Genomic DNA, 27,169 nt, shown 5'->3' with positions numbered 1-27,169 from the left:
TATGCTGCATAGCAAAAGTGGGAAACATTGGCTCTCCAGTTTCCAGATCCATCATGAAAAATGCTGTTGTATAGTAAAATGAACCCGGGAGATTAGAGTTGGAAAGTATTGCTGTTTGGCTATTTTATCTTTTTTTTTTTTTGCGTGATGTCAGTTTAAAACACACCAAGGTTTAGTAAATAAACTTCAATGTGCCAGCTCTCCTGGAAACCACTAGATAAGCATGTGGGTAAGTCACATGACGTGTGCACCAGCCATGAGTAATCGAACTGCAGAGAAACTAAAGTAACGGACTTAAAGAGAACAATGGATTGCTTTTATTAAAACAGTTTATTGCCAATGTTCCATGAATAATTAACTCTTGTAATGTCACAGAGGATAAGCGGCATTCCTGGTGGGTTTATCCAACAAATGGTGAGTTGTGACAAGTTAATAAAATGTATTAAAATTTTTGGGAAAATAGGTCAGTCGGAAAACATGTTAAGTATTTGTTTTCTTTGTTGGTTTACAACAGTTCACTGTTTGTTTAGTGAATTAACCTGTAGAGCTAAAACCCTTTCATGGTTACAGGGTTGATAGTAGCTGATCTGCCGCTCAGAATGCTTAATTTAGGAAAATTATAAAAAATAAAAAAATACAAAAAATGTTTATATATATTTTCATTAATAATGTTTACAATTTTTATGTTTTGTAGTAAATTGAATTAGTATGATTTTAAATGTTCTTGATAAGAAATCATTGCTATATATTTAATTAATATATTAATTATGGGCACATGACTCCAAACACAATTTTGATTTGCTTCCTTTATTTTCAGAGTCGTACATTTTGTCAGGCACTGAAAATAATGGCCACAAGAGTTTAATGTTATCAGGAATTGCAGGAACAAAAATGATTGCAGCCCAAAGTGAGTTTATTACAGCTACAAACAATACATGACTTAGAAACGTTTTAACCTTTTTAGAGCTTGGCCAAGGCTTAAAGGAAAACTATAGTGCCAGGACAACATAATTGCTTTCCTGGCACTATAGCTCCCTATGGTGCCACCTTTCATTGCGCCACTTGCGATTAAAAACCCCTTCTGTCACTTACCTGAGACCAGTGCTGATGTCCCTCGGTGCTGGTTCAGGCTCCGCCTCCACTGACTTCAGCCGGTGAAAGGGAACCTAAAGCACAAGCGTGGTGATCGCAGCGTGCTGCATTAGGACTTCGCACATAGGAAAGAGTTGTATAGTGCTTTTCTATGGGGTGTTGGGTGATGCTGGAGGTCCTCATGCATATCGTGAGGACGTACAGTGTCAGGCGACCAAATATTGCCTAACCACCCGGAAGTCCCTCTAGTGGCCGTCTGATAGAGCGCCACTAGAGGTCAAGCAAACCCTAGCAGTTAATTGTTGCAGTTTCTCAGAGATTGCAATAATTACCGTTGCAGGGTAGGGAAACTGGGACACTGCACCCAGACCATTTCAATGAGCTGAAGTGGTCTGGGTGCCTATATTTTAACAAAACAAAAAAAAGTGTTGAATAAGGCCAGGCTACCTTTACGTGGTGGCCATAGTAAAGACTGATTTATAGCATTGTGGGCTGCGGACATTAGTGTTCTTTATTAGAAACTAATGAGTGGAAGACTCATAGATTTACTAGCCATAACAGAAACCTGGCTCTCCCCCTCTGACACTGCCACCCCTGCATCTTTGTCCTTCGGTGGTCTCCAACTTACCCACAACCCAAGAAACTCTGAATGTAAAGGTGGTGGTGTTGGGTTTCTCCTCTCCCCTCACTGCTCTTTTAAACCTCTTCCCACCCCCCCTTCTCTCTCTTTCCCATCATTTGAAATACACTCAATTCGCCTTTTCAAACCCTTCTCTGCTAACATTGCTGTTATTTACCGCCCCCCTGGTTCCCCTCTTCTCTTCCTTGACCACTTTGCTGCCTGGCTACCCTATTTCCTCTCTTCTAACATTCCATCCCTAATTCTCGGGGACTTCAATATTCCTATAAACCCACCTTTGACCTCTGCAGCCACCAAACTACTTTCCATGACTTCCTCCCTCGGGCTATCGCAGTGGGCAGATTCTCCCACCCATGTAGCTGGCAATACCCTTGACCTAATCTTCACTTATGCATGTACAGTATCTAATATCTGCAACACTCCATATCCACTCTCTGATCACCACCTCTTATCATTTGCTCTCACATACCCCCTCACCCACAAACCTCAGCCTAACCCCCCTCAACTCAGGAGGGACCTTAATTCTCTTGATCTCCAACAGTTGTCAGCTGACATTGATTCACAACTGCTGTCCATCCCTTCCCTCTCCTGTCCTTCACAGGCCATCTCCATATATAACTCTACTCTTACATCTGCCTTGAACACTGCAGCGCCACTCCAAACAAGCACCTCGAGGAGGACCCGCCCCCAACCATGGCATACTAAATCAACGCGCTACCTGCAAAGATGCTCCCGTTGTGCTGAACGCTCCTGGAGGAAGTACACAATCAGACTTTCTCCATTATAGATTCATATTGTGTTCATACAGTGCAGCCCTTGCCCTTGCCAAACAGTCCTATTTTTCCACTCTCATTAGTTCATGTTCCCGCAACCCCAGGCGTCTCTTTCACACCTTTAATTCTCTTCTTCGCCCTGCTGTGGCCACCCCCAAAACTAACCTTACTGCTGATAACTTCGCATGTTACTTCACTGACAAGATTGAACAGCTAAGGAAAGAATTCTCCCCTCCTTGCCTTTCTGTTTCTCAATCACACATAGATCATGCCTTTCCTACCCTTCAGACATTCTCCCCAGCTACTGACCAAGAGGTGGCTGCTCTTCTTTGCTCCTCTCGCCCCACCACTTGCCCGCTCGATCCTGTCCCATCTCACCTTATTAGATCTCTCTCCACTTGTCTCGTGCCTTCTCTAACACACATCTTCAACTGCTCGCTCTCCTCTGGCATCGTCCCTGCTGACCTTAAACATGCCACTGTAGTACCTATACTAAAAAAACCATCCCTCGACCCATCCACCCCCTCTAACTACCGTCCCATATCCCTGCTCCCTTTTTCCTCAAAGCTTCTGGAAAGACTTGTCTTTACCCGTGTGTCTCATTTCCTCAATTCCAACTCTCTCCTTGACCCTCTTCAATCTGGCTTCCGCCCTCTCCACTCTACAGAGACTGCCCTTATCAAAGTTACTAACGACCTAATCGCAGCTAAATCCAAAGGCCACTACTCCATACTAATTCTTCTTGACCTCTCAGCGGCCTTTGACACCGTTGATCATGCTCTCCTTCTTCAAACTCTTCAATCGCTTGGTCTCTGTGACTCTGTCCTCTCGTGGTTTTCCTCCTATCTCTCCCAACGCTCATTCAGTGTCTCCTTTTCTAATGATACCTCCTCCCCTTGCCCTGTCTCGGTTGGAGTTCCCCAAGGCTCCGTCCTTGGTCCCCTTCTATTTTCTCTTTATACTGCCTCTCTTGGCAAATTTATTACCTCTTTTGGATTTCACTACCACCTGTACGCTGATGACACCCAGCTATATCTCTCCTCCCCGGACCTCTCCCCTGCCGTCCTGCAACGTGTCACTGCTTGCCTTTCTTCCATCTCTGACTGGATGTCCTCCCGCTTTCTGAAACTCAATCTCTCAAAAACTGAGCTCCTTGTCTTTCCTCCTCCTAATACTGATCCTCCTCTTTCGCTCTCCCTCCAAGTTTGTGGTACCAACATCAGTCCATCCTTGCAAGCGCGCTGTCTTGGCGTCATACTTGACTCTGGTCTCACCTTTGAGCCTCACATCCAGCATGTTGCCAAATCCTGTAGATTCCATCTTAAAAACATAGCCCGCATCCGCCCCTTTCTTGCACCAGATACTACCAAGGAGCTTGTCCATGCTCTAGTAATTTCCCGCATGGATTATTGTAACCCTCTCCTGATTGGTCTCCCCAATAGCCGTACTGCACCCTTACAGTCCGTAATGAATGCTGCTGCTAGATTGATTTTCCTCTCTAGTCGTTTCTCTCACACCTCACCCCTCTGCCAGTCCTTACATTGGCTTCCTGTATGCTATAGGAGTCAATTCAAGGTACTAACTCACACCTATAAAGCACTGAACAACTCTAGCCCCTCTTATATCTCCTCACAGATCCATAGGTATGTCCCTTCTCGGTCTCTCCGTTCTGCCCGTGACCACCTCCTGTCCGTTGTCCGCACTCGTACGGCCAACTCGCGCTTGCAGGACTTCTCGCGGGCGGCTCCCTTCCTATGGAATAGCCTGCCTACCGCCATCAGACTCTCCCCTAGTCTTGCATCTTTTAAGAAGTGCCTTAAAACCCATCTCTTTAGGAAAGCTTATGGCCTCCAAGACTAACCCTTACCTCACATACCTGTCTCTTGCCCTCTCCTGAAGGGCAGCCCACCTTATTTGATTGTAAATTCCTGTCCTAATGTGTTTTACACCCCACCTCCTATAGAATGTAAGCTCGTTTGAGCAGGGTCCTCTTCAACCTATTGTTCCTGTAAGTTTATTTGTAATTGTCCTATTTATATTTAAATCCCCCTCTCATAATATTGTAAAGCGCTACGGAATCTGTTGGCGCTATATAAATGGCAATAATAAATAAATAAATAATTCTTATCCAAATAGGTTTTCTTTACAGATTTAAATCATAGGGCCTTTGGCTGAAGAACACAATGAAACACTGCTGAAACCTTAAAGGGGGAGATTTATCAAAGCATTGTGTTCTAAAACTTGGCACAAAATTGTAAATATGTTGTAATGATCAATGGAATATTTAAGCCGATTCCACTGGTTTTTAATGGTGATTACACCACTTTTGGAGACTTGCACCTTGTTTCAAATCTCAACCCTTCAATAAATCTTATTCAAACCCTTTCAGAACCAGTGGTGTGATATGAAAGTAAAACAGTGCTTCATGTCAAGTAAGCACTTACCTTGGTCTGCCTTAATATTACACTAACGCTGGTCCTCCTCTCTTGGCTACATTACTAAAAGATATACTTGTGCGCTGTCACTAGTCTAATACTATCCTTACCTTTTGGGTCATTTTACCCCACTCCCTCTAGCATGTAAGCTCATTGAGCAGGGCCCTCAACCCCTCTGTTCCTGTGTGTCCAACTTGTCTGGTTACAACTACGTGTCTGTTCGTCCACCCATTGTAAAGCGCTGCGGAATTTGACGGCGCTATATAAATAATATAATAATAATTCTTTTTCCTAAATGATGCACTGGAAACCTATTTACTCTTGGGTTTATTTACTAGTGAGATAAATAATGAATAGGAAAAAATTACCGATTTGGTAAAAAATTTCCAACTCTGCTACAGTCGCAGTTTGGTTGTGCTTGCCTAAGTTTTACAGTTCGGTTTTCAGTTCAACAGAATTCAGTGTTTAAAGGACCACTATAGGCACCCAGACCACTTCAGCTTAATGAAGTGGTCTGGGTGCCTAGTCCAGCTAGGGTTAACCCTTTTTTTCTATAAACATAGCATTTTCAGAGAAACTGCTATGTTTATATTTGGGTTAATCCAGCCTCTAGTAGCTGTCTCAATGACAGCCGCTAGAGGCGCTTGGGTGCTTCTCACTGTGAAAATCACAGTGAGAAGACGCCAGCGTCCATAGGAAAGCATTGTAAATGAGACTGGCTGAATGCGCGCGCGGCTCTTGACGCGCATGCGCATTCAGCCGAAGAGGCGGAGAGCTCCCCGCCCGGCGCTGGAGAAAGAGGTAAGTTTAACCCCTTCCTCTCCATCCAGCCCGGCGGGAGGGGGTCCCTGAGGGTGGGGGCACCCTCAGGGCACTATAGTGCCAGGAAAACGAGTATGTTTTCCTGGCACTATAGTGGTCCTTTAATGAATAACCCAATGCCTTTTGTACAGATATATTTTTGTGGTCTTTAATCTTTAACTATGCGGCCTTCAATTTCCAAAACCGTCAAAATACTACCTTATCAGGTATTTGTGAAGATTACTAAAATTAAATATTTATGTAAAGCCCTGTGAAATGAACAGGTGTAAACACAAAACTAATTTTAGAACCCACAACTTCAAATTCATTAGGAGCTCAGCCACAAGTGAGGAGAGGTGAGTAGGTAGAAGCTGCACAGCATTATATTTACTAAGAGTCGAGAACACATTATTATACATTGCATATTAATCTTTTTGACAAATTTAACTTTTAATTTCATCATCATTTTCAGTTGCCATTCTGAACGTGTTTTCAAGGTACTGTTAGGAGGTATATGTATAGTGCTGTCTGCCAGTTTTTAGAATTCCCACCCTGCCAGAGAAAAAGAAAATAACTTTTTGTGACTAAATTGGATCACTTTTTGTAAAATATAAAAATAAACTTTATACTAGTAACTTTCAGGTTGTTGTGTTTCATTTGGTTAAACAGGTAAAATACCTAATGTATGTCTAAAATATTCACTACACAACAAATTGTGAACAAAACACCAAGCTTCTCAATTTTGGGCAATAATTGCCAAGCCGTGGCTTTAACGGAGTTGGTGACATTTTTTTGGGTAAATCTGATAATTTTTGCCTAAAGTTTGCAATTTTAAAATGGCTGTTAAACGTTCTTCCAGCTGTTTACAAGTCTACTCACTTTTATAGATAAAGTAATTGTTTTCTATATAGAACACATTTATTGAAGATTACATGCAAAAAGGGTGTGGACGTAGCAATTTAAAAGCATATTGATCAAGGAATTCTTATGTAAACTGCAGACAAGACGCTAAAGTTAAATGACATAAAAGGCTTCACTGACCTACTTAACCAATTAAATTTTTGCAGGTGAAGGCCCCAATCTTTTTTGAGCCCAAAGCTTAATTTTCTGTGTTTGTACATTGGATTGATTAAAAAAACAACCTCAAATTATTTAAATGTGCATGGGGATTTGGGGGTAGTGTTCAAGTAACTTTTTTCTTTGTTTTTTATTGTATGTATTGGGGCAGTTGTGTACGATAGCCATTGCTGATGCCCAGAAGTAGTGGGAGTTTATATTTAAGCAATATATGACTCATACTCTTTTAACATATTGCTGTGGAATTAATGCAACAAGCTCCAAAAGATGAGAAGACAAATTATTTTATATTTTTTTTATTATAGGGAAGCTGAAAATTTCCAGCTAGAAAAATGTGGTTGATGTTAGTGCTGCATTTCGTGGTCAGCTCTGTTGATGCCCAAGATGTCATGTTCGGTCAAAATAAGTATATCGAATATCAAGTAGGAAATATGAGCCTGATTCTTACTGTACCTCATGGAGGATCCATAACACCTAACACAATACCGTCCCGAGATGCCGGTTGCTATGACAAGGTAACCAAGATGTGCATCTATACCCACAACTGCCCATCAGGATCTGTGAAGGATTCCACTAACTGCAAAGCAACTACAGTCAAAGATCTTTATACCATGGAAACAGCTTTGTCTCTTTCAAAAGAGATATCTCGTCTCACCGGGGGTTATTGTCCCCACGTCATCATAAACCACCTTTCACGATCGAAACTGGATCCAAACCGAGACAAAGATGAAGCAGCCTTTGGTATTCCCGAGGCAGAACAAGCGTGGGATGACTTCATGAATTTTATTGGACTTGCAAAGTCACAAATGTCAACAGGTCTTCTTATTGACATACATGGTCAAGCACACCCCGAGCAGTGGATCGAGTTGGGTTATCTCATCTCAATGTCAAACTTGGACTCAGGGAAATTTTCTGCTGCTGATAGCTCCATATACTCTCTATCAAAACAACTTACTGATATTTCCTTTGACACTTTGCTTAGGGGAAGCAGAAGTTTAGGAAAATTTATAGAGGAGCAGAATGGAAAATACATTTGTGTTCCTTCTCCAACAAATCCAGCACCCAATGGAGGAAACTACTTTTCAGGAGGTTATATTGTCAGCACTCATGGGTCTAAACTCAAAGGCCAAGTAGATGCCATTCAAATAGAACTTCCAAGATGGATCCGTGAAAGCACAGAACGGCCTCGTTTTTCAATTGCTTTGGCTAAGGCTTTACTTAATTTTTATGATATAAAGCTAGGAAATTAATCCACACCCATAGGAGTTAAAATTACTGAAAGCTAATTATCTTGTCCCAGGCTACATATTATGATATTGTTATTAATATTGTACGTTTTAGTAGCTGAAATAAATACCATCCAATGCCAAATACAGTTTCATGAATTCTCTTAAGGTTTGACTGGATTTTAATTGGTTTACCCCTGAAAGAACTTGCAATATGAACAACAAGCTCACATAAATGATTGTGGCCTTTAATGCTATACATTGTGTAGGAAAATGATATGGCACATTATTTTCAAGATTTCCAATACTATGAGGCAAATACTTGTTGCACTGATAACTGCATGTTGCAGGCTGTATATATGTGTGTCCTTAATTATGGGGGCAATAATTCACATAAACTGTAATCTGAAAAAGATACTGTAATAAAACCAAGGACTATATAATATTGTAAATAAGCAGAGGACCAATAAAAAGGAAATATCACTGAAATTCCAACCCAGTCAAAAGATATCATAAGACAAACTAGGGACCATATATAGCCCGTAGCCCAGTGGCAGATCCAGAGCCTTATCTCGGGAGGGGCACTGATAGATTATTTATAGAAAAAATCCAGGCACAATAACCACTACAGCTCTCTGTAGTGGTTATGGTGCCAGGAGTGCCGTGGCGCCCTGCCAGAGTAAATAGTTAAACCGTTTAGGAACAGTTTGACAATTTACCTGGGGTCTGCCAAGATAGGGGCTGTAGTAGGGGATAGGGCCCCTATTAATGTGTGTGAGTTGCAGTATGTGTGTATGGGAGGCAGTGAGTGTGTGAGGGATGCAGGGTGGGTATGAGAGGCAGTGTGTGTATGTGGGACAGTGTGAGTATGGGGGTGCAGTGGGAACACTGTGTAGGAGGGGCAGTGTGTGTTTGTGTGAGGGGTGAAGTGTGTATATGGGGTGCAGTGGGAGCACTGTGTGTATGGGGTCAGTGTGTGTATAGGAGTGCAGTGTGTGTGTGTGTGGGGGGGGGGGACAAGTGTGTTTGGGGGTGCAGTGTGTATGGAGGAGAAGTGTGTATGGGAATACAGTGGGGGCAGAGTGTGTATGGGGGTGCAGTGTGTAAAAGATAATGTGTGGGGGCAGTGTGTGTGTAGTTGGGGGAGGGGCAGATTAAAACAAATATTTTTTTTAATTAATAAAATATTCTTTATATCCACCCCTCCCTTCTTACCTTTGCCCAGGGAGATATCGATTTGACTGGTGGTCCGGTGGAGAAATTCCCTGATGGTTCTAGTGGGGAGTGAACTCTAGCCTGCTGCTGCTGAGGCTAGAGTTCACTCTCGCAAGAACGGCGCGTTGCCATGGTAACTGCGGCAACGCTCTGTGCTCGCGAGAGGAGACCCGGCGGATCTGCAAGCTAGAGCTCCTCTCCCTCCCGTGCCGGCCACCCAGCAGAGTGCCTGCGGACCAGTGAGGGAGATCTCTGATCTCCCCTCCGGTCCATGAAGACACTTAGCAGGGCCGGTCCTTAGATAGCAGCGGCCCTGCAGGGGGAGAGTATCGGCTCTTGGGGTGATAAATTGCCCCCCCCAGATCCGCCACTGCCTTGGCCATCAATGATAAATGCTTGGTGTATGAAGGATCTCATGGTCTCACGGGATCCTCTGTAAACATCAGTGTTGTACTCTCGAGGTTGCATTAGGTCGACTCCTGGCAGACGAAGTGCCAGGAGCTGAAGACAACCTTATGGAAAAAGATGGCAGCAGCCGCAATAGACAGGTTCAGGCACCCCCGGGCCACTGCACCACCTGGGGTGTTTGAAATATAAGAGGACCGAGAAGGTGACAGAGCCTCTTTAAATTACATTGTGTACTTTCTTTTTGTTCAGATAGATAAATGTTTGCATGTTTTCCTGATGGTTATTGTTGCAGACTTATGTAATGTACGTGTTTACAGTGTTACATCTGCTTTTTGAGAAGTTGATATACCTCTCGTTCTATGTTGACATAACAGTCTTGTTTTTGCTTATGGTTAGAAAATATATCAGCATAAGATTTGTTCTACTGTTCCTTTCAAAAATTGAGAAAATAGATCAAAAGTCCACTAATCTCAATAAGGAATCTGTTAAAAAAAAAAAACTATTAGTTTAGCAAACCAAACTACGAATAACATGATGGACCTTGTGATGGGGTTCCTCTTATTCCCTCATACCAGCAATGGCGTTGTAAGCGTTAATAATATAGATGGTATATGGCTACCCCACTATTCTTCCCATTATACATAATAAAAATGTTTAAATGTGAGGATTCTGATGACCCCCTGTGCCCGAAGTGAAGGCCTACACAATTGTCCTCCTCTTCTGTGATGTACGGCAGGTTGTGGCTTAATACAGTGGGTTGGCCTAGGTAACCCTCGTACCACCACTAGTGGTGTGGGGAACAGGAGGCACCCTTTTGTTTGTGCAATCAGTGTGAAAATATGGTGGATATATTCACCTGCAAGATCAGAATGGGGCTGTAAAGGGAGGAATGAGGTAGGAGATGAGATATAATGTATTACTGGCAATGGGTATGGTGCACGGCTTGGGTATATGGTGGTAATAATGGATGGGTTGGAGGGAGGGGGGTGACAGGACAAGATTAGCCATTCTTTGTAAACTCGCTGTTTGCTTATTACATACCTAAACATTTGCAGCACTTAGTCTAGAGCAGGCAAGGTTATTTACAAAAGTGAGAATTGACTGGAATTTAAAGTGAAATTCAAATTTGAGGCCAAAGTAGCAAAATAGCTTCAATTTGGACAAAGTGAGAATTCAAAGTGTATTCAAAGTACCGTATTTATCGGCGTATAACACGCGCCGGCGTATAACACGCACCTCTTTTTCAGAAGGAAATTCCAGGAAATTTCCACCCCTCCCATAGTATTCCCCCCCCTCATCCCATAGTGTCCCCCCCCCCTTTCCATAGTATTCTTCCCCCCCTCCCATAGTATTCTCCCCCCCTCCCATAGTATTCTCCCCCCCCCTCATCCCATAGGGTTCCCCCCCCTTCCATAGTATTCTTCACCCCCTCCCATAGTATTCTCCCCCCCATAGTATTCTCCCCCCCTTCCATAGTGTTCCCCCCTCATCCCATAGTGTTCCCCCCTCATCCCATAGTGTTCCCCCCCTTCCATAGTATTCTTCCCCCCTCCCATAGTATTCTCCACCCCCCATAGTGCCCCTCCCATAGTGTGTCCCCCCTCCCATAGTGTCCCCTAGTGCACTTTCCCTCTGTCCCATATTTACTTACCTGTCTTGAAGCGTGGGCCGGCTTCACAGCGCGCACCGCGGTACTGGAACTTAAATTTCAGGTTCCGGTTTCCGGCGGGACTGAAAGGAAGTGTGCACACTATTGTGTGCACACTTCCTTTCAGTCCCGCCGGTTGTGGAACTTAAATTTCAGGTTCCGGTTTCCGGCGGGACTGAAAGGAAGTGTGCACACAATAGTGTGCACACTTCCTTTCAGTCCCGCCGGAAACCGGAACCTGAAATTTAAGTTCCAGTACCGCGGTGCCCGCTGTGAAGCCGGCCCACACTTCAAGACAGGTAAGTAAATGTGGGATATCGGCGTATAACACGCACCCATGATTTTCTCCCTATTTTCAGGGAGAAAAAGTGCGTGTTATACGCCGATAAATACGGTAAATTTCAATTTTAAGGCCAAAGTAGCAAACTGTAAAAATTCTGCAAGTCAACTACCGTATGCTTCCAGTTTAACTAATTTGGCCTTACGGAGGAGAAAAAACACTTTGGTCTATAGTGTTAGTATCCCGGAGCTAATAATCTCATATATGAAAAATAAATACAAATAGTAATATAAAAATTCCAAAATGTAATCAGCAAGTCCAATCAAAATTAACAAGCCCATGAGTATCCTTACCCTGCTTGCGAAAACAACACAGGGCTAGTGGTACTGATGACAGATAGTATACTTTTATATAAAATATAATATAAAATATCTGGTATAGTCTCTTGTAAAGCAAATCAGTATGTGGAACTGTTTGCCAACTAACATATAGAGTATGAAGAATGCGTTCTTAGAAATAAACTGCTTAAAAATGAATCCATAAAATATATATTTACTCTTTCACGGTTTCTTTTTATGGCTCTGCCTCTTCAAAATATGAACAAACAAGGGGGCGGGCCTGACCATCATGGCGGATAGATGTGCTTTTAATGAGCTTCCACAAAAGCTTGACAAAACCAGCGGCAATCTGCTCACCCAAGCGACACAACCAACTCTGCCAGGCACCCACATGCCAACCGCGATAGAGGGCACACAATGGGCTCCTAAGCAACAGGATTGGGGCCAGATGAAACCACGACCGACAATGCGGCCTGGTCTGCCGCGAGCGGGGGCGGCGGCCGCTCCCCTGTCCTGGAGGCACCCTGAAGCTGCCCACCACACAAGCAAGCCCTGCTACCCCCCCTCGGACCGGCGGGGGTAATCCCGGTCCACCCTGAGGTGGCAACCCTAAGCGAGAGGAGAAGGGGAACACCGCCAAAGGCAACAAACGGAGACCTCCCTAAGATGGCGGACACAGCGTTTGCCTACGACCTCAGCGACAACTCACACGACATCCTCACTCGAATAAACCACCACTTCGAGGCATTCTGGAGAAAGCTGGTGGGTAAGCTGAATCCACCTGCCTCGCCACGACCAATCACCCCCACAAGGCGGGCATCACTCACCCACTCCCATCAGGCGAAACGGCACCCGCGCAATCACCAAACGCCCTCACTTACCCAAGCAGGGCGCCAAGACAAGCCGGCCTTCCCACCATACCGCCGATCCGGTAATGTCCGACGCCACGCTCCACACAGTCAGAGGAGGCACATATCACAGCGACGCCTAAAGCCACAAAGAGGACCCTCTGGGCCTAGACCGACTTATGGACTGTGCTACTCGATGGCTGACAGGGCACAGAGGTGCGGAGGATCTCGGAGCATGGGGCACACGGGCAAGCAGAAGGCTTACCGGCTGGGAACCACCTTGCCTAAAAAGGGAGTGCCATTAGACCGGGAGTGGGGATGGCGAGGCACAGGGCTCAAAATGGCGGCAATGCCGGGTCAGCCCAACAACGTCCCACAACCACACCACGGGGCACCCCCTGAACACATGCCGCGACCAAGACAAGGACTCGCAAAGGCACCAGAGTGGGACTGTGATGTACCTCTTGCGGTGGTAGGCTGATCGGGACTCTAGACACTACAGAAGCCTCATACGGGTTCTATCTGCAAACGTTATTGTTTTTCCTGTGGTTTCTCTTTTTCATTTGATGTTTCTCTTATACTTTTATGTTATGCTCTACAACTCACTGTTTAGGCCACCTCTCCATGCTAGCGAGGAGGAAGAGATGATGACTGCATGACCCAGTAGAATATTAGCCTGCCACAGTTTCTTAGCATGTCAACCTAATGTGATAATTACTCATACCTCCATATCTAGCTGGTTATCTGAGTTACAAAACTAGATGTATGCATTTTAGTTATACCTCTCATGCTAGCTCACGTTCTGATCTCTAGTAGCTAGACTTGACTGAATAGCCTATATAGTAACCTTATGCACACAAAGTATACACGCCACTAATATAAGCTTGTTACTCAACCTCACTGGGCAAACTACCGATATTAAGCGATAACGATACTCTACACACACTTTGCATATGTTGGATAAGCATGTGACCCTGCTATTTTACTTAACCCAAAGAAGGACTATCCTTCAAAGCTGCCAGAACCGCTGAGAGGTGTAGGCTGAAGGACAACCCTGCTGCCTGGCAACACGGAGTTACGTTACTCCCTGCCTGCATCAATCATTCCAGCTTCGTTTTCAGTGGCACATATATCAGCCGACTGACAAGTCATATAGACATTCTTTTCTGCACTTCACATTATTTTTATTAGTTAATATTATCTAGCAACTTGTTACTTGTTATAGACCAGGGATGGCGAACCTTTTTGAGCCCGAGTGCCCAAACCGCAATACATGCCAACTTTTTTTCCCCTCAAAGTGCCAACACGGCAATTAAACCTGAATACTGAGGTTTAAGTTTAGAAAAAACTACTCGTACAGTTAACAACTTTTGTTTTAAAAGAAGAACGCAACAGAGAGTTAAATTATAAAAATTTTAAATAATGATATAAATTAAGCTTATATTTATTAGTATCTCCAACAAATGCAATACATACACGCAGGCTGCTGACACATTCACTCACCAACTGCTTAATACATACACACACCGAGACACAGACAGACTGCTAAATACACACACCGTCCGCTAAATACACGCACACTGCTGAGTACACAGCCTGCTGAATACATACACGAAGTCTGCTGAATACACGCACGCAGTCTGCTGAATACACACACGCAGTCTGCTGAATACACACACGCAGTCTGCTGAATACACACGCAGTCTGCTGAATACACACGCAGTCTGCTGAATACACACACACACATATATACTGCATTGAGGTGTGCAGTGTATGTGTCTGTAATGCTGTGTGTGGGGGGTTGGGGTGCTGTGTGTGGGGGGGTAGGGTGCTGTGTGTGGGGGGTAGGGGTGCTGTGTGCGTGGGGGGTAGGGGTGCTGTGTGCGTGGGGGTAGGGGTACTGTGTGTGCGTGGGGGTAGGGGTGCTGTGGGTAGGGGGGTTAGGGGTGCTGTGTGTGGGGGGTTAGGGGAGCTGTGTGTAGGGGGTTAGGGGTGCTGTGTGTAGGGGGTAGGGGTGCTGTGTGTACTGGGTAGGAGTGCTGTGTGTAGGGGGTAGGGGTGCTGTGGGTAGGGGGTAAGGGTGCTGTGGGTAGGGGGTAGGGGTGCTGTGGGTAGGGGGGGTAGGGGTGCTGTGGGTAGGGGGGTAGGGGTGCTGTGGGTAGGGGGGGTAGGGGTGCTGTGGGTAGGGGTGCTGTGTGTGGGGGGAGGAGTTGAAGATGCATTTAAAAAAAATGTTTTAACATATTAAATATTTATTAAATCAGTATCCCCCCCTTCCCTTCTTACCTTTGGTGAAGTTGAGGGGGGGGAACATAGCCATCCCTGGTGGTCCGGTGGTGGTATGCAGGACAGGAGGACAGGTCCTGTAGCTCTCCTGTCCTCCCGCGCGATTCTGTGTGGAGCGTTGCCATGGTAACGCGCGGCATCGCTCCACACAGCTCGCGGGAGGACAGGAGAGCTGCTTCCTCGATCCCTCCCCCTGCTTCTGATCCTCCCGACACGGAAGCAGAGTAGGCACCTGCCGTTTCGGGCAGGCAGGCGCCTACTCTGCAGTGATGGCAAACCTATGGCTGCGTGCCCACAGAGAGGGCCCGGCGTGCCACCTGTGGCACGCGTGCCATAGGTTCGCCATCACTGTTATAGACTATCTTGTTTCACTCTCTTGTAATACATTTAGCCACTTTTCAGTTTGCCTATATCACACAGACGCACATTTAACGCTAACTAGTCTCCATCTTTAGCTACAGGAGCTTTTCATTCTTATAATGTCTGTATACTCAAAGCACATAGCGAAAGCACCTAATGCGCAAACCAGCAGACAGGCCCACTAAAGGGACACCTTGTAACGGATCACCTGGCACCCCGACTGGGTACCTCCGTTAATGGATGCTCCTAGCGCTTCCTGAGGACTCCAAGCACTCTGGCAGACACCATAATCACCGAATCCGAGAAACCTTTAAATTCTCCCAAGCGTATGAATGCTGTAGACCATTGAATAGGAACCATACGAATAGGCTTGTACTCCTAGCAGTCAACTGGAACAGCATACATTAAATCCTTCCCCCAATAATGAGACGACACATCACTTTGAGGGTAAAACAGGAACTCTGGACTGGCTCATCCAGCCTGGCTTTTATTTCCAACTCACACATACAGGCCACACCCAGGGGGAGGCATAAAAGAACCAATGACATAGATGTTACCTCCCACACATCCCCTCCCCTTAGTGTGACACATAATCCCATTATGCATACAGTGTAAAATATACTTTTACACAACTTTCATAACTTTAAAACCATACATCACATTCACATAAAAATACATATCCACAATCAATCCATTCAGGGGAACAACATATTAAAAAATGGCATGAATCCGACCAGGGGTTCAAAAGTTACTAAAAGTATCTTTTGTTCCTTTCTGGCTGGCAGAAAAACATCCCCACAATGCACCCTGGTTTCCTCCCTTCTGCCCTGGAGTTAATTGGAGAAGTAATCCAATTACCCAGGACTAAAGGCAGACTCCATTAACCACATGGTTGCAAAACAACATAAAACACTTTAAAATACATAAAGTCACATTTACACATAACACACAGACATTTCACCTATCCCCAGATAGCTGGGATCTGCACGCACAAAACTACCGAATAGCGCGCAGATCCTACTCACACAGTACAATTGCCATGGAGCTAAAGTCTTTCATTATATGAATAGGCTCCATGGTATGGCTATCTGGGGTATCACATTCCCATAAAGTCTGGTCCATAGTCCAAAGGCAAGAGGCGGGCAATCAGCCCCCTCCAAGGACATGTGGCGAGGTCGGTTTCGCCACACTTCTCCCCTTTTCCAAACAGACTAACAGGGTACCTGACCTCTTGCCGGTCAGTGCCCTTGTTAGTCCAGCAGCCCACCCACAAAACAGAAACAGCAGTACAGCCCACCCACAATAAATGGTTACTACACCTGAGTAATGGAAAAACTTGTCCAGGTCCAGGTGCCTCACCCCGGCTGTGTGGGGGACTGGTAGGCTGTTTTGGTGGGTTGCTGAGTGGGCAGAGACCAGCGGTACTCTGCCCTGGTGCCAGCACTACTACAGGAGTAGTCTGGTTGGAGCCTGGTTGCTGGAGACCGACTGTCTCCCCTTTAGCTGCGCAGCTCTGCTGCTGGAGACCGACTGTCTCCCCTTTAGTTACACAGCTCTGCTGCTGGAGACAGACTGTCTCCCCTTTGGCTAAACAGCCCTGTTGTGGGGGGGCAGGACCGACCGTCCCTACCTCCTGTGCTGGAAGTGCAGAGACCACGGTCCCATCTGCACAGGTGTGGGGCTTACAGTCTCCCCCTGGTACATTAAGCTGCCGCTGGGGAGAGGTGGTAACCAGCTCCTCTCCCATTAGAACACTCTGCCCATTGATGATCCGCCGCTGGGGAGAGGTGGTAACAATCCCCTCTCCCATGCCTACTTTCAGTCTTTGTGGAGGGAGACCGACTGTCTCTCCTCCCAATGCAGTGTCCTGCTGCTGGGGAAAGGAGACTGGGCTCCCAATTCCCAACAAATCACACTGCCGCTGGGGAGGGAGGACGGCCCCTTTAGCTCCCTGTAACTTGGGCGCAGAGACCACAGTCCCATCTGCGCTGGTGTGGGGCTTACTGTCTCCCCTTGGTGCGCTAAGCTGCCGCTGGGGAGAGGGGGTAACAAACTCCTCTCCCTTACACACTTTCAGCCGCTGGGGAGCAGGGCTGACCCTCTGTACTCCCTGTAGGCAGGGCGCAGAGACCACGGTCCCATCTGCGCTGGTGAGGGGCTTACTGTCTCCCCTTGGTGAGCTGCGCTGCCGCTGGGGAGAGGGAATAACAAACTCCTCTCCCTTACACACCTTCAGCCGCTGGGGAGAGGGGATAACAGGCTCCTGTCCCTGCACCGTAGACTGCCGCTGGGGAGCAAGAACGGCACCTTCAGCTCCCTGTAACGCACACTGCCGCTGGGGATCTGGGCCGACTGCCCAGCATCCCTGTAGGGCCGGTAGAGAGACAGCAGTCCCATCTCCACCTGCCATCTGTGGGTCTTCCCAGGACCAATCCGTGAGGCCCCTCAACATTTGTGAGTAAGGGCCACCTGCTTCCCCACCTGGCAACTCTGGCTGCTGCTGGGGATCTGGGCCGGCTGCCCAGGATCCCGGTGGGCCCGGTGGAGAGACCTTGGTCCCATCTCTACCTGCCTGTTGTGGTTCCTCACAGGACCAGTCTATGAGGACCCCCACTTCGGGTTCCTCCCGCCGCCTCAGGGAAAGACGGCTAACCTCCTCGGATGCAGCCTCTACTCGGCTGCTGTAACGCTCCTGCTGCTGAGCATACTTCCTCTCTTTTGCCAACCGGAATTCTTGGTCCAGCCTTGTGTTTCGCTCAGCCATGACCTGGTTCCAGATCACCCGGCGTGTCTCCATGGGTATATCATCCCCATACTCGGCCACTCGCTGCCTCACCTCGGCCAGCCAATCATCTCCAGAGCCAGAACCTTCCATACTTGTCTGCTCCCAGGGGCGCTGCACGACTGCTAGCGTTGCCCTCAATTTGTAAATCCAAACAGTGTCTCTGAGCTGCTTTACCTCACACTAGGACGCCATCCCACCGCTTGCCACCAATGTAACGGATCACCTGGCACCCCGACTGGGTACCTCCGTTAATGGATGCTCCTAGCGCTTCCTGAGGACTCCAAGCACTCTGGCAGACACCATAATCACCGAATCCGAGAAACCTTTAAATTCTCCCAAGCGTATGAATGCTGTAGACCATTGAATAGGAACCATACGAATAGGCTTGTACTCCTAGCAGTCAACTGGAACAGCATACATTAAATCCTTCCCCCAATAATGAGACGACACATCACTTTGAGGGTAAAACAGGAACTCTGGACTGGCTCATCCAGCCTGGCTTTTATTTCCAACTCACACATACAGGCCACACCCAGGGGGAGGCATAAAAGAACCAATGACATAGATGTTACCTCCCACACATCCCCTCCCCTTAGTGTGACACATAATCCCATTATGCATACAGTGTAAAATATACTTTTACACAACTTTCATAACTTTAAAACCATACATCACATTCACATAAAAATACATATCCACAATCAATCCATTCAGGGGAACAACATATTAAAAAATGGCATGAATCCGACCAGGGGTTCAAAAGTTACTAAAAGTATCTTTTGTTCCTTTCTGGCTGGCAGAAAAACATCTCCACAATGCACCCTGGTTTCCTCCCTTCTGCCCTGGAGTTAATTGGAGAAGTAATCCAATTACCCAGGACTAAAGGCAGACTCCATTAACCACATGGTTGCAAAACAACATAAAACACTTTAAAATACATAAAGTCACATTTACACATAACACACAGACATTTCACCTATCCCCAGATAGCTGGGATCTGCACGCACAAAACTACCGAATAGCGCGCAGATCCTACTCACACAGTACAATTGCCATGGAGCTAAAGTCTTTCATTATATGAATAGGCTCCATGGTATGGCTATCTGGGGTATCACATTCCCATAAAGTCTGGTCCATAGTCCAAAGGCAAGAGGCGGGCAATCAGCCCCCTCCAAGGACATGTGGCGAGGTCGGTTTCGCCACACACCTCATCACTACATAGCCTAGCCATACACTCTGTCGAATTTTATTAGATGTATGCAAAACGATAATTCATGGCAAGTTTTACCTTCTTGTAATGTATACATTTTAAAAAAAACAAAAAAAACTGTGCAGTATTCTCAAATGCCAACAACTGATTTTATGATTGTCGCTTGAATTCGCAACTGTTATTGTGGCATTGCTAATGAACATGTCTAATTTATGCACAACTAAAATAAAGAATATGAACAAAAATATGAACAAACAAGCCGATACATGTGGTCACAACACGTAAAGTGTTTATGAATCACTGTATCACCTGGAAATATATGTAGTTAAATTGGTATTGTTAGTACAGAAAAACGAAGAATATACAAGCATACCTAGTTGTAGGTGAATATATATATATATACAGGGAGTGCAGAATTATTAGGCAAATTAGTATTTTGACCACATCATCCTCTTTATGCATGTTGTCTTACTCCAAGCTGGATAGGCTCGAAAGCCTACTACCAATTAAGCATATTAGGTGATGTGCATCTCTGTAATGAGAAGGGGTGTGGTCTAATGACATCAACACCCTATATCAGGTGTGCATAATTATTAGGCAACTTCCTTTCCTTTGGCAAAATGGGTCAAAAGAAGGACTTGACAGGCTCAGAAAAGTCAAAAATAGTGAGATATCTTGCAGAGGGATGCAGCACTCTTAAAATTGCAAAGCTTCTGAAGCGTGATCATCGAACAATCAAGCGTTAAGCCGCAGCTGTTAGTCCGACACCCTGATCAGCTGTTGCAGGAGGAGGTCGGGTGCAGGATTCCCCGTGAGTACCAACTTGAAGCGTGTTTTGCTGTTGGCCGGTCTCCGTACACCGCGGTCTTTTTTGAAGGCACCGACCGCGGTGCAACGTGTTTTTTCCGTTGGAGTGCTTTTTCTACTTACCGCGGTCTTTTTAGAAGATACCGACCGCGGTTCAGCACTACACACCTCACACGTCGGACTTCGTCCTGCTCCCTAGTATTCCTCTTGCTTACACCTCGGTGGGGGCCCCCACCGAGGTAAGGTACTTTGATTGAGTTCTCTCATTTATATTTTGTTTCATTTTTATATCATTGTGTGTTTTTTGCATATCTAGATAGCTACATTATATCATATTACATTGTATAAATTGTTTTGGTGTGTGGAACACCTACTGTGATATCCTTTACCATTAGGATTTGTACCATTTTATTCATTTATTTTACCCTGTTATTACTAATCAATTATAGATATATCTAGCTATCTATTGATTTACTATTTAGTAATAAATATATTTATATTTGTATAAATTTTGGTTATTTTTACAGTTTATTTAGGAGCGCACATGCATTCTATATCGTGAGCTTACACTCAATTTAAGTCGCTTGTATATGTATGTTGCTGCCCACTTAACTTTTTTGATATTAATTACACCGTGTTCTTTGTTTCATTCAAAATAGTCAACAGGGTCGCAAGAAGCGTGCGGAGAAACCAAGGCGCAAAATAACTGCCCATGAACTGAGAAAAGTCAAGCGTGCAGCTGCCAAGATGCCACTTGCCACCAGTTTGGCCATATTTCAGAGCTGCAACATCACTGGAGTGCCCAAAAGCACAAGGTGTGCAATACTCAGAGACATGGCCAAGGTAAGAAAGGCTGAAAGACGACCACCACTGACCAAGACACACAAGCTGAAACGTCAAGACTGGGCCAAGAAATATCTCAAGACTGATTTTTCTAAGGTTTTATGGACTGATGAAATGAGAGTGAGTCTTGATGGGCCAGATGGATGGATTGGTAAAGGGCAGAGAGCTCCAGTCCGACTCAGACGCCAGCAAGGTGGAGGTGGGGTACTGGTTTGGGCTGGTATCATCAAAGATGAGCTTGTGGGGCCTTTTCGGGTTGAGGATGGAGTCAAGCTCAACTCCCAGTCCTACTGCCAGTTTCTGGAAGACACCTTCTTCAAGCAGTGGTACAGGAAGAAGTCTGCATCCTTCAAGAAAAACATGATTTTCATGCAGGACAATGCTCCATCACACGCGTCCAAGTACTCCACAGTGTGGCTGGCAAGAAAGGGTATAAAAGAAGAAAATCTAATGACATGGCCTCCTTGTTCACCTGATCTGAACCCCATTGAGAACCTGTGGTCCATCATTAAATGTGAGATTTACAAGGAGGGAAAACAGTACACCTCTCTGAACAGTGTCTGGGAGGCTGTGGTTGCTGCTGCACGCAATGATGATGGTGAACAGATCAAAACACTGACAGAATCCATGGATGGCAGGCTTTTGAGTGTCCTTGCAAAGAAAGGTGGCTATATTGGTCACTGATTTGTTTTTGTTATGTTTTTGAATGTCAGAAATGTATATTTGTGAATGTTGAGATGTTATATTGGTTTCACTGGTAAAAATAAATAATTGAAATGGGTATATATTTGTTTTTTGTTAAGTTGCCTAATAATTATGCACAGTAATAGTCACCTGCACACACAGATATCCCCCTAAAATAGCTATAACTAAAAACAAACTAAAAACTACTTCCAAAAATATTCAGCTTTGATATTAATGAGTTTTTTGGGTTCATTGAGAACATGGTTGTTGTTCAATAATAAAATTAATCCTCAAAAATACAACTTGCCTAATAATTCTGCACTCCCTGTACATATATAATATGAAATCTGGTGAACATCTATTAAATAATAAAAACTTAGTAGTAGTCTAATAAAATATGCTCCTATATACAAAAAAGTATATAACAAACCAGAGTCATTATACGCAGGTATTGTTTCAAATATATTTCTGTGTGAGCTTTATTGAATATGGCTCTTAATAGATCAGAACATTCCCCTGATAGTCTATCTCATGTTATATACTCAAAAGGCTCATCCTCATAAGATGTATCTCATCTGTCTATAGAGTTTAAATCCTAATAAATCAAGAATTGTCCCCTCAGGAAGCCCTCACTATGAAAGCTTATAGTGCTGTCTGGGGATATCAAATAGCCTTACTCAGAGGATATATAGACTGTCAGAATGTAAGTAGATAGAGGGTAGAGAGTGAAAAAAATCAATGAACCAGCTGCTAGAAAAAGCTGGAAATAGAAATGAATAAATTATTTAAAAAGCCTCTCTCCCTGGTAAACTACCTAGACAGAGATAGGAGCAGTAGATAGGTAAAGAAAAATCATACCAACATACTAAACAAAAACTGTGTTAGGCAAACAAAGTGCCGTGTTAAGTGCCCATAGCCCAGGAAAAAACAAACGTCCGACGTGCGTTTCGGTGCTATATAAGATGCACCTTCATCAGGGGTAAGCAAAACAAGGCTATCTCTCTTCTCCCCAATCCCTCTCAGTTGGTGTTCATTAAGGTTAGTCTAAGACTGATTAATATATATATATATATATATATATATATATATATATTAATTAGTCTCAGAAACAATCCAGTACATAGTCGTCAAATGCAAGAGGTTAGCAAGGACTGCATACATTGAGACGCACTACCAAGTTCCGGAGATTATGTACCGATACATCTACAAAGAATATCGTCTGGACCTGCCAAAGTCTGACAGGGCTAAGATCCTAACTGTGGGACTTCTAAATCCAGACTGACAAGGAAGTAACAACCACTAGATGAGCTTCCTCTATAAGTGACTGAAACTCGGTCATGTGACCAAATGCAGCTCATAAGAAAGCATTGAATTCAGTGCTTTCCTATGATATTTAATTGTATTTGCACGACACTTGCCGCGCACGTGCATTCATCCCCGAAGCTCCTCTATGAGGAGCACTGGAGTGAACCATCTCAGAGAGAGCGACACCTGCTGGATGATATTGCAGGAGAAGGAACAGGTAGAGGGGGTCTCGGGCTGGAGAAAAGGTAAGTAAACTTTTTACATGAAAACAGATTCAAGTCCAAAAAGTGGCTTTAGGAAGGGGTCACCAAATTATTTCTGGACTCAATCCCCAGGTGTTTTTTGACCCTAGCAACTCCCCTTGTTGAATGTGTAGGAGGAAGTTTCTGGTGGGGTTGTGTCTGTGCATGGGCTGTTTGTGGTGTTGTATGTGTGTGCATGTGAAAAGTGGTGTAAGAGAACCTTGCAGAAAAGCTTGCATACCCAGAGACTATGGGCCCTTTGTGACACTTACAGAACAAGTGGACATATAAGCAGTTAATATTGTGTAAATGCTATATTCTACAATCTGTGTTTTAGGAGTGTGGAGATGTTATGTGTGTAAGTTTAATTCAATCAGTAGAGCTTGTCACTTTGATTATGTTAGTGGTGCTCAGACACTCTGGCACCAGGGGTTGGTGCAATGTAATTAAACATGTTATTGTTATTGGTTACTTTCCCAAGTCCTGTCACTATTATTGGCTTTTATGCTTTATCCTTCCTTGTGTTTCTCTATAAAAATAGATGTCACCATCAATACACATTGTCCTTCCCTTCACTAAGCTTTGTGTGGTGTTCGGGGAGAGATACAAAAGAGCTACCCGATACTCCCATAAGTGGCTGGCTGAAGTTAGTGGAATAACTCCTGGAGACTGCTACACTGAGCCCATGTGAACAGGGACAAAGGACAAATGCTGTAACTTATGGTGTGTTTTGGAGAGAGAGGAGCTGTACGGCATGTTTGGGGGATGGGAACTTTAAAATGTGTGGGAGGATGGGGTCTGTAGAATTTGTTTTGGGGAATGGGGGCTGTAGGGTGTGTTTGGGAGGGATAGGGTTGTAGTTAGGGGTTGGATGGAGACTGGAGGGTATGGGTATATTTTGGATATGGAGGATGTAGGGTATGGTTTGGGCGATGGGGTCTGTAAGGCTTGTTTTGGGCTTTAGGGATTGTTAGCGCTATGGGGGAATAAGGACTGTATTGTGTTATTAGGGGGGATTAGGGCTTTATTATATATGTGTGGGAGAAAAGGAGTTGTAGTATATGTGTGTGTGAGGGGTGATAGTGACAGTTTTGTGAGAGTTGGTGGGGTATCGGGCTTTATTATGTGTTGGTTGGATGACATGGGCTGTAGTGTAATAGTAGCTTTTGTGAGTTGGAAGGGTTGTTCTGTGCATTGGGGAAATTTTAAAAAAATCAGTTTATTCCCCCTCCCTCTTGCTTACCTTAGGCCATGGAGGGGTGAATACTAAACCCTGGTGGTCCAGTGGGTGCATCTTCTGGTCTGCAGACCACTATATCTTTCTGGCCAAGAATTGCCATGGTATCCTGTGGCAACATTCACAGGAGCAATACATCACCCTAATGGGATGTAGACTGCAAACCCCCTACTATGGTTGTCTTATGGGAAATACAGCCCTGAGTCCATTGTAAAATCACACACTGCCCTGTACCCTCTACTAAAATCTAAAGTTTTATAATGGACTACATCTCCTTTAACTTCTCCCTGATGTCTTTTTTTTTGTCTTAAATGGGTTTATGTGAGTAGTCTGTGTACATATTTGACAGCACATATGAGGTACAAACACTCCTAACAAAGCATTTTTGAGCTTTGAATTAATTTTGATTCCAGGTATCTGATGTGTTATCTGAAAACTAAACCATGAAACTCCTCGTTATCCTTCTGTTGGCTTTCTGTGCCATAACGCATGGTAAGTGCTTTAAATACATCACAGTTTAGTAGATAGGACAGGGAGTTAAACAAAACACCGTGAATGGGGTGTTAACCAGGTAAACAGGACACAGATTAAAAACTCACAAAACACTACGAGAAACATTTATTTCTGGTTCTCTACAGTAGCGTACAATTGGGGGAGAGGGGGTCGGTATTCCTCCCTGGGTCACAGGCGGGAGGCAGGAGCAAAAAGCAAGGGGTAATTGGTGTTTTAAGACACACAAGGAGGAAAGTGGGGTTAAGCGTAGAGGCACAAAAAGGGTGGAGGAACACACAGAGAAAACAAATTACATTTCAGCGTGGGGTATAAACCTGCAGTTCCACCCATGTACTAAATAACTTAGGTATGGTTCTGGCACTGAATTCTCCCTTTCTCTCCATTTTTACCAGGATGTCCCACCATATTATCCAAGTCAGCATGGGGAGGGAAGGCTGCCAAATGCAACAGCAATCGTTTACCCAGTCCAGTCAAATTTGTGATCATCCACCACACTGCGGGGGGATTTTGTTCCTCAAAGTCTACATGTTCTGCTCAAGCCAGGATTGCCCAGAAACATCACATGGACAATCAAGGCTGGTGTGACATTGGATACAAGTAAGCTGCTTAAAAAGAGAGGTCTTCAAAAAAAAACTTCATTGGGCAACGGGAAAACTTTGCAACTACAATATCCTGTGATTGGAGGTCAATGGGGATATGATATAAGATATAGTAGACAAAAGAGGACTATTGGCATGGGAATCTGCAGCCTTAGGCAAGAGGAGGCAAGCTCCCCCTCCCCACAGAATTTGCCTTTCCTTTCATTTAAATGTGTCCCTATGAGTGACAGTGCCTATACACATTATGGTTCCCCCACTCCACCCCGATAAGCAGTGCTATTTGCTAGAATGTACTCAATAGAACAGATCTCTAATGCAAAACCAGCCAAATTAACTGAAGGCTTCAGAGTATGATTTCTTAATGCAGTGCGTTTATCATTTGATGCAACATACTGCTAAGATATATTTGTTACCGCTGATGTCTAAATTAAAGAGCCAGTAATTGGCTCAGCTTGTCTTCCTGGGTGAGGAGATGGGGAAAGAAATGGGAGACTATTTTTATTTTTATTGCAAAGAGGGAGAAGACCTAAAAGAAGAGATTCAATCTCTAGAAAGGGTTTTACAATCAGCAGAAAGATTAGCAAAGAAATCGACTTTTTTGAAATGAATATTTTATATAAATGCTGATATATACTTATATATTTATTTTTTATACTTCTAAATTTAGCTTCCTAGTTGGGGAAGATGGCCAAGTATATGAAGGACGTGGCTGGAAAAACATTGGAGTTCATGCTCCACCGTACAACTCAATTTCCATCGGAATCAGCTTTATTGGAACATTCACTAGTGAGTTGGTAGAGTGGGGTACGATTAGAAAAAACAATAAGATAAAATATTAATATTGAATGGATGCGTTTCTCTGTCATACAGGCCCTGGTTAAATAATAACACCTTTTGGATAAATTATTATAAAGTCGCCGTTTATCATGTTGTGTCTTTATTCTATTGTGATTCGACCTTGTTGTATGTTTTAAAAACATGGTATGCATTTGTTCTAACACAGAAATTGTATTTATTTTGATTTCAGCTAAACAACCATTTTTATTAGTCTATTCATAGCTATTTTATGTCTTAATCTATATTTTTATATCTTTTTTTTTTTTTTACATTTCTTCCCTCCAGACCGTGCTCCCAGTGCTAGCGCCCTAAATGCTGCTCAAAGTCTGATAAGGTGCGGGGTCTCGGGAGGTTATATCAGTTCAAGTTATATTGTGAAGGGACATCGCAATGTAGGGAGCACAGAATGCCCTGGAGCCAAATTATACGCAATCATTAAAAAATGGAGCAATTTTAAGGCTTAAAACTCAAGCATTGTGCAATGAATTACATTTTTTTGCTTTATACATGTCATAATCAGTGGAATTTTTAAAGTTGCATATGCAATTTCCTTCATACTTGCCATCATTTTATACTTGTTGACATGCTGTAGGTATGCTATTTTTTGCTAAACAGCTCTGTGCATGTGCAGAGCCCTTCAAAGCAATAACACAAGACAGATCCTTACAGTGAGATGCTCA

General features: G+C 44.3%; 1 protein-coding gene across 7 annotated transcripts; it reads left to right on the top strand.

Annotated features, from left to right (window-relative positions):
• Nucleotides 1-100: 100 nt before the first annotated feature.
• Nucleotides 101-27,169, top strand: LOC134572596 (peptidoglycan recognition protein 1-like). 7 transcript variants are annotated; one of them, XM_063431656.1, is made up of 6 exons: nucleotides 101-414; nucleotides 818-907; nucleotides 24,954-25,032; nucleotides 25,446-25,650; nucleotides 26,320-26,438; nucleotides 26,775-27,169. In XM_063431656.1, exons 3-6 carry the CDS (start codon nucleotides 24,984-24,986, stop codon nucleotides 26,951-26,953), a joined length of 552 nt encoding a protein of 183 aa, XP_063287726.1. In that variant the 5' UTR covers nucleotides 101-414; nucleotides 818-907; nucleotides 24,954-24,983; the 3' UTR covers nucleotides 26,954-27,169. The 7 variants fall into 7 exon arrangements, with proteins under 7 accessions (XP_063287726.1, XP_063287729.1, XP_063287723.1 ...); XM_063431659.1 differs by lacking the exon at nucleotides 818-907; XM_063431657.1 differs by lacking the exons at nucleotides 101-414; nucleotides 818-907 and adding an exon at nucleotides 23,066-23,949.

The sequence above is a fragment of the Pelobates fuscus genome, chromosome 9 (assembly GCF_036172605.1).
Source record: "Pelobates fuscus isolate aPelFus1 chromosome 9, aPelFus1.pri, whole genome shotgun sequence".
Classification (NCBI taxonomy): Eukaryota; Metazoa; Chordata; class Amphibia; order Anura; family Pelobatidae; genus Pelobates; species Pelobates fuscus.
This window is presented reverse-complemented; position numbering and strand designations above follow the sequence as displayed.

Coding starts and splice junctions, on each gene's coding strand:
- LOC134572596 (XM_063431652.1), top strand. CDS start 7,151: ATGTGGTTGATGTTAGTGCTGCATTTCGTGGTCAGCTCTGTTGATGCC.